General features: G+C 41.8%; 1 protein-coding gene across 1 annotated transcript in view; it reads right to left on the minus strand.

Moving 5' to 3' along the window:
* The window catches only part of LOC122642445, a 49,059-nt gene that overhangs the window by 14,776 nt on the left and 21,830 nt on the right, over positions 1–12,453 (minus strand). Inside the window, exons 5-8 of the mRNA XM_043835920.1 lie at positions 9,426–9,488; positions 9,088–9,288; positions 8,843–8,954; positions 8,518–8,735 (exon numbers count right to left, since the gene is read on the minus strand). Coding sequence (XP_043691855.1) covers positions 8,518–8,735; positions 8,843–8,954; positions 9,088–9,288; positions 9,426–9,488 — 594 coding nt within the window. The remainder of the gene's footprint in view (positions 1–8,517; positions 8,736–8,842; positions 8,955–9,087; positions 9,289–9,425; positions 9,489–12,453) is intronic.

Consider the following 12,453-nt stretch of genomic DNA (forward strand, 5'->3'; position numbering starts at 1 on the left):
GGAAGAAGAAATCGAAGAGGGAAAGAAGAAATAAAGAAGAAATCGAAGAGGGAAAGAGAGATAGGAAGAAGAAATCAAAGAAGGACGCCATGGCGTAGGTCGCCATGCAGGCTTCTCCAGCGCCAGGACGCCATGGCGACACCATGACAACTATGGTTTATACCAACCCACTTCCAAAACTGGAGGGAAATCCGGCAGAAACCAAGGGGATAACCAAGCCTTCTTGGTAGTGTTGTCTTCAACCATAGAAAACCAAAGGTATGCTGGTATTCAGGAATTAAAAAAACGACATACCAGAGGCAGAAATCCTATTTGTAAACACCTCCAGATCAAGCCATTGTACCAGGAATCCAATAGACTCCAGCAATATTAATATACGAAACACCTCTAGCCCTTTTTGCAGCAGTCGCAATATTCATCGAAGAAAACTAGAAATGATAGCAGTAGCGATACCAGAAAGGATTCCAGAAATAGGGGCTGAACAAAACAGTATTGAAGGAGATCAATTCTCTTTTTCTCCAACCAGATGTAGCACAAGAAGAGAGCAGTGGAGTAATGGCTGGAGTTGACGAGGACAGTAAGGAGGATGAGACCTTCACGCAATAAGAGAAAAACCAACAACACCGCAGAAGAAACTAATTCCGAGAACCAACCGCAAGAGGAAATCGAGAACAAGGGATCGATTCAAATAGGGATCGATTCAAATAGGGAGCTACAACAATCAGCAGCCTTCATTAAAATTAAAAAAAAACATCATTACTGCAGAAAATTTTCCAAAACGAGCAGGAAACCCTAGTTCTTTTTTTTCTATGAACTAGGGTTTCTCCATAAATCGGAGAACCTTAAACGACTCTCAAATCAGCAATCTTGAAGAGAATCAGTCACTGGTTGCTTAGCTTTGATACCATGTAGAAAACCTAGGACCTGTAACCAGTAACTTTAAAGAGGAAAAAAGAGAGAAGAGACGATGGAAGAAGACTGCAATTTGAAAGAACACAGGCTTAGATGGTAAGAACTTCATCCCAAGCCTTCTATTTATAATATTCAAAAGCTTGAAAGACACGTAAACTTGGGGAACAAGTAAACAAAACAGATAAAATACCCAAAATACCCTTATCGGGTTACATATCTCAACAGAGTTGTGTTCCGGTCAAACCTTATTCGATACCATGTCCAAGAACAATATACACTTTAGTACGGAATCAGAGTGGGGAGAATAATTGCCTTGTCATTAATAATAGAGGCCCACTTTATTTATAATGAGAATTACAACCCCAAGGGCAAACTAGTCCACTAGGGAAAAATAATGGAATAAACAAAACCCTAATGTACAGAGAAATTATTCCAATCCCACGGTTCTCAACACTCCCCCCTCAAGTTGGTGCTAAGATATCAAACATGCCCAACTTGGAAACCAGTGGGTGGAATATTTTACAATTTAAGCCCTTGGTAGAGACATCAACTAGTTGGTCACCAGAACTGACATAAGGGATGCATATGATTCATTGTTCCAGCTTCTCTTTGATGAAGTGTCTATCGATCTCAACATGTTTAGTCCGATCATGCTGAACAGGATTGTGAGAAATGCTAATAGAGGCTTTGTTGTCAGAATAGAGATGCATAGGGTCATCACTGAGAATTCCCAAATCACCCAAAAAAACTCTTAAGCCACATAAGCTCGCAGATCCCTTGTGCCATGGCACGAAGTTCAGCTTCTACACTGGAGCGGGAGACAACTGCCTGTTTTTTGCTATGCCATGTAACAAGGTTTCCACTAAGAAAGGAACAATAGCCTGAGGTGGATCGCCTATCATCGATGGATCCAGCCCAATCAGCATCGGTGAAAATTTTCAACTTCAAGTGACCATTACGGGAAAAATGAATTCCCTTTCCTCGGGCAGATTTCAAGTATCTCAGGATGCGATGAATTGCATCAAGATGGGATGTCCTGGGATCATGAAGGAATCGACTAACAATGCCCACAACATAAGCTATATCCGGTCTGGTATGGGATAAGTAAATTATCTTTCCCACTAGTCTCTGGTATTGTTCCCTATCAACTGGGTCACCCATAGCAGCACATAACTAATGATTAACCTCGATGGGAGAATCGGCAGGTTTACACCCCGATATACCAGTGTCTTGTAGAAGATCCAAGACGCATTTTCGTTGAGAGATGAAAATACCCTTGTCCGACCTTGCAACTTTGATCCCTAGAAAATACCGAAGAGGAGCCAGGTCCTTGGTTTCAAACTCCTTAGCAAGTAGGGTCTTCCAATGGGAAATCACAGCATTACTATTCTCAATTATGACAATATTGTAAACATAGACGAAAAGAGCAATGACCTGAGAACCACTCCTTTTTACGAACAAGGTGTGATTAGACAGACTTTGTTTATACCCCAATTTCTGCATAGCCTATAGGAACCGGCCAAACCATGCCCTGAGCGATTGCTTGAGACCATACAAATATTTCTTCAACTTGTAAACACAACCAACAACAGATGGAAAAGAGAAGCCAGAAGGTGGATCCATATAGACTTCGTCTTCCAAGTCGCCATTCAGGAATGCATTTTTAACATCTAGCTGCTAAAGGTCTGACCCCAAATTAGCTGCACAGGAGAGTAAGCTCGGACCGAATTCATCTTTGCTATAGGGGCAAATGTTTCTTGATAATCGATCCCGTAGGTTTGGGTGAATCCCTTTGCAACCAGACGAGCCTCGTATCTATCACTTCTCCCATCTGATTTCTGCTTGACTGTGAACACCCACTTACAACTGACCAATTTCTTCCCTGCAGGGCGAGGAACAAGCTCTCAGGTACCATTTTTGTCCAAAGCCCGCATTTCTTCTTCCATGGCAGCTTTCCACTTTTGATCTGTAATGGCGTCTTTCCACTCCTGCGGGATAGACACCGAAGACAAGGAGGAGACAAATGCCCAATAGGAGGAGACAAGGATTCATAAGAAACAAAGTGAGAAATGAGATGTTGAGTGCATGAGCGAACACCTTTCTTAAGAGCAATGGGCTGGTTATCATGTAAAGAAATAGTAGAATTAGGTAAATTATCATAAGTAGGAGAATCATTACCTGATGGAGGAGGCGGATTTGGTGCAGGCGCCACGCTGGGTAATGGTGGATTGTTTAAGGTTCCTTGCTTCTTGGATCTCATCCGAGTGTAGGTCCTGAGATCTTGAGAAGCAGGAATAGTTGCACCTGTATTTTCAATAATAGGCTCCCCCTGGCAAGGGATTTCCCAAGAAACAACTGGAAAATCACTATCAACAACCATAGGAACAAAAGGATATATCACCTCTTCTCCCTCAAGACTCTCCCCCTAAAGAGGTGTCATGATATGGTTCAGATTCATGAAAGGTGACATCCATGGTGACATAGAGACGGCGAGTAAAAGGGTGATAACATCTGTAACCATTCTGAAAGGCCGAATAACCAAGAAAGATGTACCTAAGGGCACGAGGATCCAACTTGGAACAAGAAGGAGAAGAATTGTGTGCAAAGCAAACACACTCAAATATTTTGGGAGGAAGGGAAGAGGCAATGGTAGGGTCAGGAAGGAAGGAGAGAGGAGTTTTGAAGTTTAGAACACTGGAGTGCATACTGTTAATGAGATAGGCAGCAGTGAGAACTGCATTTCCCCAATACATTTTTGGAACACCAGTGGTAAACATCAAGGTACGGGTAACATCCAAGAGGTGGTGATTTTTCCTTTCAGGGATGCCATTTTGTTTAGGGGTTCTTACACAAGAAGTCTGGGAGAGAATACCATGGGAAGAGAGATACATATTAGGTACCATTAGCACTACGAAGTATTCTAACAATAGCATTAAATTGAGTACAAAGCATAGTATGAAAAGACTTAAAACATGAAAAAGCATCAGATTTGTGATGATGAAGATAAACCCATGTAAGACAAGTACAGTTATCAATAAAAGTAATGAACCAACGACATCCATTGCGTTCAACAATCCCAGAGGAACCACAAATATTAGAATGTATAACAGAAAAAGGAAAATCACTATTACTATCACTAATAGGGTAAGAATTCCTTGTGTGTTTAGCAAACTCACACACATCACAATTCAATTGTTCCAAACCACAAATCCTAACTAAATCATGAAACATAGAACGTCAAATATGAAATGAAGGATGGCCCAAGTAGCGATGCCAATGAACGAGCTTTGTCAAAGCACTATTAGAACGGAGAGTATGAGCAAAAAACGGCACTCGAACCATCTCTCTCCTTTTGGAAGGTACCAACATCCTCAGGGTGTACCATATGGATGGGATGATAAAAACCAATTGCTGCCAAAGGGTTGTCAAGGCAGTGTAATAGGCAGTGAGTGAGAGTTCCTTCTGGGAAGTATTGCGAACTTGTCAACGAATCTCATAAATTTGGGCATAGTTTCTTGCCTGTGAGAAGGTTTGGCGAACAGCATCCCATAGATCCTTGGCAGAATTAAAGAGAGCAAAACTTGGGCTAACTGAAGGATCCATGGAGTTGATTAGGAAAGACATTACCAAAAATAATTTGAAGACCAAGTGATAGCTGTTGTAGGGTCAGTAGGCTTTGGAGTATCTCCTATAACAAGTCCGGCATAGCTGTGTCAGCGAAGAGTGAGAAGGCAGGCACGAAACCAAGTGAGATAATTCAGGCTAGTTAACTTGATAGGGCCTGACTGAAGAGTATTAGACTGCCCAATAGAAGAACCATTACGTCCAAGAGAGGGTATGGAGGTATTACTCGTAGAGGTGACACTTGCATTGTCATCGCCCATGGTGAAGTACAGTACAGAAGCTACCTGAGCACCAAAGAGACCAAAGCAAGGGGCGCAACGGCAATGCCGGGACAAAGGGAGCCGGCGGAAGAGGGGAGCGGGGATCTAAGATCGCGGCAAAAAAACGACGCCGAGAAGAGAAGGGCCGGCGGATGAGAGGCGCAACGGAAACGACGCTGGATAGAGAAGGGCTGGCGGATGGGGCACAGCGATCTAGTGACACGGCAACAACACTGACAGAGGAGAGTCGACAGTGGAGGCGCGACGACATGGAAGTCACGGCAGAGCAAGGCACAACGATGGGGTGCGGCGGCAGCACCGACAGAGGAGGGCCAGCGGTGGAGGCACAATGACGTGGATTGCTGCGGAGAACGGCACAACGAAAGGAGATCGCGGCGGCAGCACCGACCAAAGGGAAGGGGCGGCGACTTGGGTCATGGCGGAGGACGGCACAGCGACAGGGGTCGCAGCGGTAGCACCAGCCAAGGGAGAAGGGCTGATGGTTGAAGCACGGCGAGTTGAGAGTCGCGACTGTCAAGGCAGCGTCGGAAGAACGTGGTGCAATGATCGTCTACCATGCTAGACAGGGAAGCTGAGCCTCAAAAGCAGTAGCGGCGGCGGCGGAGGAATGGAAAGCAATGCGAAAAGAAAGCCAAAAGAATTTTTTGGGTTTCGTGCTCTGATACCAAATTCGGAATCAGAATGAGGAGAATAATTGGCTTGTCATTAATGACAGAGGCCCACTTTATTTATAATGAGAATTACAACCCCAAGGGCAAACTAGTCCATTAGGGAAAATAATAGAATAAACAAAACCCTAATGTAAAGAGAAATTATTCCAATCCCACGGTTCTCAACAACTATCAAACTTGGGTCAAAACTACAAGTATTATTTTGAGTGTTCTCTATACGAAACTAATGCATGGATTGGGTTCAAAATGTGAAAAATAGGCATCACAACAAGAATCAGGGCCAGAATAAGAATTATGGGCCTTGAAACCAAGGTTTCGAATTAGCTTGGAGAAAGTACCAGGTTTCGACCAAGATATGGTTTCTGGGGTGGTCGAAACCAATGTCGGCACCAAGTTCCTGAACCTTGATCAAATGGCCAGATCAGCAAATAGGCCAAGTCCTAATAAAAGCAATCCCGTATGCAGCCTTAATACCCATAGTTTAGGTCCATTAAAGTGGCCTATTACATTGAAAACCCATGAACTAAAGGCCCAACATGTATACGACCCAACCCTAGACTTACTCCTAAGCAAACAAGCCCCTTTTGGTGATGTATCTACAGCCTTTCTATGATACTTCTCTAAAATCCACAAAATTAGCTCTCATGTCTCGCATACCTTCTTCAATACCTCCTACAATAGATCTGAGGCATGATTCATTAAAGAAATTCTAAGGAAGATGAAGGAGAGATCCAACTATGTCTTGCTAGGGGCAAATACACGGGTAGAGTAAAGCCAATCTATGAGCACCGTTGCGCGCTGTAGTTTTTCAGCTGGGTTGTGGTGCTGGATTCGTGCAAAGTCATAATTCATTGGTTGATTGCATCACCATTTCCATATTTTAATTTTGTGTAACGATTTTACCATGAACGCACTGCTTTCTGCCGCTTCTATTATTGTTTCTAGATTGGCCGTAAGCACCATCCAATACCTTTTTTTCTTGGCAACTAGCTTTCATGTTTTAAGAAAACAAAAGCTCAACTAAACCCTCACTTAAATTGTTTTGAGGATGGACAAGAGAATCACCCTCACCCCACCCACTACAAGTTTATTGAATCAACATGAAAAACTCTTTGTTTTGGTTTGAATGAATATCATCTTTCATTGAAAGTAGCAAGTCATAGATATGTGGAACAATCTCCATCATTAAGATCTTAGGTTTGGCTCAGGTCTTAGCTTTAATACCAAATATTGCAGTTCAAGGTTCTCGAAGCAAAAACTACAACCATAATCAATATAGAAGTCGGTAGAATCAGGAAATGGGCAGAATTGTCAATCAATTAATCTTTGAGATCTTGATAATCTAAAGATCTAACTTCTAAGGAACAAATCTAGGATCAATCCAATAAATTGAAGAACTAGAAATTTGCAAGAAGAAATTTAGTTTCTGCAAATATATAGCCAGAACTAGAAATCGATACATAGAGTAAATTAGAGAATTAGAAAGAAAAAAAAAGGTCAAAGAAGAAATTAGAGAAAAAGAAGAATTGCGAAGAAGAGGGAGGAAAGATCACATGTGATCTTAGAATAGTAGAAGGATAGAAGGAAAGTAGGAGATCAGATCTAGAATACCAATCCTGTATGCAAAGCTAAAAAACTCCAAGACTCTAGAAAAAACAAACTTATATTCTTCACTCAAATCATACTTAATTGATGAGGGTTATTACATATATATGTATAAACTTTTGAAACTCATTTTTACTCCCACACATTGAATAAAGTAAATAGATTCAAAACAGAACTCTATCAAGCTATTAAGTATCCTAATCTTACTCATATAATTAACTACCGATCCTGTATGCTAACCTTTATGGGTTCATAACTAAGACCCATTACAATGAAACCCAAGCAACTAAAAGGCCCATATCTATAACATAACCACCCAAAGCTTATTTTTAATCCAATGAAATGCCACCAGAACCTTGTGGGCCTCCCAAGCTTGCATCTAGGTTTCCATATGGGATCAAGGTCTAATGTGACTGCATCAGACGGCGAACAACATAAGCACTCACAATGTTTTTTTTTGGTAAATAAATATATTACCGAACCCCATGAGGGGGCAGGGAAGAGAGAGCACTCACAATGTTGACCGTAATGAAATTTTCCTTTTTGAATAGTAACCCAATGGGGATTTTAAGTTCAGAATTGTCCAACTAAATCGAAATTCCATTTCACATCAAGCATGCACTTAATCCATAGGGTGGTTTTATTTAGAGGGTGCTCTCAAACATTTTGATTTGAGGATTGCACGATGTCACGGCCTTAGTCTTTGCTAAGCCAACCATGCCAACACTAAAAACTCCTTATAGCACTAAAGTCAGCCTACCTTACTACCTTGAGGGACTTGGAAAGAGTGCTTGAGTGAACAGGAGAGTTTGTGTGAAAGAATGTTGAATTGAACTAGAGCTTTTGAGTACAAAACTTGATTGCTTAGTTGCTTGGCCAAAGAGGCCACCCCTATTTATAGGCACCCAACCCTACAAAGAATGCCTAAGATGCTTACATTTGTCCTCCATCCAATGGCTAGGGATATTTTAGGCCCCTTGGCTACAATGCCCAAGTAAATGGGATTTGTGTCTGGCCCGTGGGCCTATGGTGGTGGGATGTGACAACGTGCTCTCATTTTTTAGCAGGGCACTACTTCTATGAGAAAGATTTGGTCCACAAAATCCAAACTAAATGGGACCAACTAGTACAAGACTTCAGTTGCTATCTAAAAGAAAAATTACCCCACCCCAAATATATATATAAGAAGAAAAAAAGACTATCAGCTCAGGCAAAAATGCATGCAATCAATGATACATAAAAATGTTTCTAAAAGTTACACAGGTACATTCTGAAGATTCAAAAGGGGCTGATTTTGCTAAGGATGAACGGGTTTAGGTTAATCATATATTTCTCATTAATTAATTCCCAACCTCGCCCTTCCATCAAACAAAGCAGCATGAGCAGTAACAGAAGGTAGAAACATAAGAATAGTAGTAACTTACAACTAAAACTCCCTCCAGAAGAGTTGATTTAATCTGGCATACTCCATCACAGCTAGTAATACTAGCTGAACCATTCCCAGCACTCCTTTCAGCGAGAAACCTTTCCAATGCCACATATGATGGGTTGGGAATTGATCTGTAAGGATCTGAAGCATAAAGAACTGTGTACCTTGCCCCAGACTGCTCTACAGAACTGATAAGCCCAGACAGAGCCTCACCTGTACATCAATCCAAAACATAATTGTCATTGTATTTGAGAGTTGAGACATCAAAGCATCCATTAAAAGGCATTTCAATTTACAATAAATAATCAAATTTAGAATACCTTCCGAAGGGATCTGTTCAAGTTTGTTCAAAGAATTGGTGCCACCATGGCAGAACACAATCAAATCTGTTTGCCCCTTTCGCCTGTTTTCCATCCTTGACAGCAAATAATCCTGTTTTATTTAGTTAAAGAGAAATGGGGGTAGCATCAGTTCACCATTATTCCCTCCAAAATACATAATGACCTGTATAAATTTGTCTTGAACTATAATCATCAAAAAGGAAAAGAATTTGTCCTCGAATTACATGGACTGAGTGCAGGTCAGCAAGTTTCTTAAAATCTTCACCCTCGACTGAACATGACTCCAAGAAAGCAATATCACCTAGTCCTTCTTGATGCCCACAAGCTTCTGTGAACCCTGACATTAAAGAACTCTCCATTGACTCCTCTTTGGATGCTGCAACATATGGAAATGCCAGGGAAAAATTGGACCTCATGAACGAGACCTGTTTAAAGCAACGAGTTTATGGCATAGCTAAAGTTTCAGAGCTTTAATGCAAAAACTTAAAGAAGGGGGGGGGGGGGGGAACACTTGAGTCTAAAAGTTAGAAAGTTAAAATGCTAAAGAACATATTAGAATTACCTCGAGCAAGTCTAAAAGATCTGGATTTGCACGTTTGTTTCTAGAAATATCTGAAGATTGCAACTACAAATGAAGAAAGCACCTCATATTAGTAGCCTGGACATTAACAAGAAAGATACGGATTATGAAGAAAACCATGCACTTGAAATACATAACTTTCCCAGTACACACACACACATACACAAAAAAAAAAAAAAGGGAGCTACAAAATGTAGATTGATGAGAAAGTGGTCAAGGCATCTATGCAACCTAAGGCATTGAAGGGGGCTTGGATCCAAAGCAACACCAACATGGCAATCAAGGCGCCTAGTTGACTCATTGACAACTATGCTAATGAGTCAGACAAGACATGGGTCATAGATATCCAAATTCCAGGAAAAGAAGTCCGCCTAGTAACTGAGAATCGATGAAAGGATATACAAAATTATCATTGAGTCACTCAAATACTGTAATAATATAACACATTAAGGTAAAATACATACAACAGGTATACCCCTCAACTCCAGATAAGCATGCCATGCCTAATAATTACAACAACAGTGACGGCAATCCTGGGGTTCAGAAATCTTGTTGGGTTCGCTATGGGCCCACCCAAGTACTAGATAACTCAAATGTAAGAAATATTGGCAGTTCTGTAATTATAATGAAGTTTATAAGAATTGTGGAAGAACTGTAAATAGCTAGAAATTAGTACTGTTTGGTAGTGAAGAAAAGGAGGATTCAAAATGGATTAAGATATAACAACCAGGGGTAAACTTGGAAGCAAAATAAAAATAAGGATAAAAGGAACTAAAATTAGAAGGGAAGGGCAAAAGGGGGAAATAAACTTTACAAGATGATATCTAAAATGGGGAGGTAGATCGTCTTCTACCTCCAGTCAAAAAGGGAGGCGGGGGTCTCTTATGAGGTCAAGTCTCGTCTGATTGAGAAGACTGGGTTCTCCTTAGCCTGTCTTCCTGTCAAGCATTTGGGGCTGCCTTTGATTTTGGCCAGGTTGACAGCTCATCACCGCACTCCTATGTTAGATCTGATTCATAAAAGGCTCCAGCTTTAGAAGAGCAAGCTTCTCTCTTATGCTGGTCCTCTAGAATTGAACAGATCAATACTTCAGTACTCTTACATCTATCGATTTGGTATTTTCGGGTTACCTCAGTCCACCATTAAGGCATTGGAGTCCCTAATGTGTGCCTTCCTTTGGAAAGGATCTGAATCTTCCGGATTCCTCCACCCTAGCAGCTGGGCTGCTGTTCATCTCCCCAAAGATGAGGGAGGCCTTGGCTTAAGAAGAATTAAAGAGGTTAATTCTGTTGGTATTCTCAAATTGATCCAGAAAGCTTGTGGCTAAGAAGAAAAGTATTTGGGTTGATTGGGTCTATTCTAGGCTTCTTCGTAATGATCCTATTTGAACTATTCCTATCACTGATGCTTCCTGGGTTTGGCGGAAAATTCTAAACCTTAGGCCTATTGCTCTTCGAGCCACTTCCTATAAAATAGATGATGGTGCCTCCACCTGCCTGTGGCTTGACCATTGGCAGTCCATGGGTATTCTCCTCCACCCAATCGGTGCAAGAGCTATTTTCAATTCGGGATTCAGTAAGCAGTCATTGGTTGCAAATATCAATCAACATGATGATTGGGCCCCTCTTTCTTCCTCTCCCCGGTTATCCGCTGTCTAGAATGCCTAGACTTCCATTCCCAGAAGGCCTAGCGGTAGGCGAGATATTGTTGTTTGGTCTGCCTCTTCTTCAGGCCATTTCAGTTCCAAGTCAGCTTGGGAACTCATCAGAGCTCGTGGCCCCTTGTCTCTCTAGTGCAAGTTAGTTTGGCTCAAGAGCCACATCCCCCGTCATAGTTCCCCTATTTGGTGGACCCTCTCAAACTGTCTCCCAACACAGTCTTTTCTCATTCATCATCAGATTCTAGTCTCCCCGTCCTATTGTCTCTGTTGGAATGCTTTGGAAGATGTAAACTACCTCTTTTTTGCTTGTCCCTTTTCCTCTTTAGTTTGGAAAGGGCTCCTGAGTAAATGCTGGTCAACAAGACAAAGGATCCTTCCATTTGGGAGGGAATGGATCTGGGGGGATATGTCCTTTGCCGGGAAGTCAATCTGTGACATGGTAGGTAAGCTTGCCTTTGCTGTCACTATCAACCATATTTGGTTGGAGCACAACCTCAGAAAATGGTCTTCCAACCCGAGATCTTTCGAGCAAATTTAGAAGTTCATCGCTTTTGAAGTAAGAAGCAAGTTAGCATTGGCCCATTCTCAGTGTGTTGATTCCCCAAGGAACAGGATATTGTTGTCTGGGGCCTACCTCTGTCCTTATTGCAGCCGTCTGTCTCCTCTCCTAGAGGAATGGGTCTTTTTTTTTGGGGGTGAATAAGAAATTTATTACCAAAGAGGAAAAGGAAATTACATGGCCCCAAAAGGGGAGCAACAAAACAAAGAATCAGAGACCAGGCCCTCAGAGATGAGGCTTCGGAGCAACAAGAGAGACAGAAGAGAGCCCCCAGGAGACAACAATGAGCCTATTCCTTGGCGAGTTAATACAAGAAGAAGCAGGAGCTGAGGCTAATTTGGCCTTATTTTCAAAAGAAATGGAATCCCAAATCTGTTGATAACAGTGAGAGTTGGAGGTCCATTTCCTGATATTACACTCCATCCAAATATGATTAAGAGTAGCACAAAAAGCTAGCTTCCCAACAGTGTCACAGATAGAAGAGCTGGCAAAAGTCATATCAATCCAAATCCATTCACGGGAGAAAGGCAGGATTCTACGATGGGCAGGCCAACATTTGATCAGGATTCCTTTCCAGATTGCTTTTGCAGCAGGATACTCAAAGAAGAGATGGTCAGTGTCTTCCACATTGTTCTAGCAGAGACAACAAGAAGGCGAGACCTGAATCTGGCGGTGGCGAAGGAAGGTCTGGGTTGGAACTTGGAAGGCAGTTGGAAAAAAAAATCCTTTAAGCAGTGAAGCAATGCCGAGGGATGTGATGCTTGAACCAAAGAAGCTTTCTTCAAGGAACC

Source organism: Telopea speciosissima, chromosome 10 (assembly GCF_018873765.1).
Source record: "Telopea speciosissima isolate NSW1024214 ecotype Mountain lineage chromosome 10, Tspe_v1, whole genome shotgun sequence".
NCBI classification, from domain to species: Eukaryota; Viridiplantae; Streptophyta; class Magnoliopsida; order Proteales; family Proteaceae; genus Telopea; species Telopea speciosissima.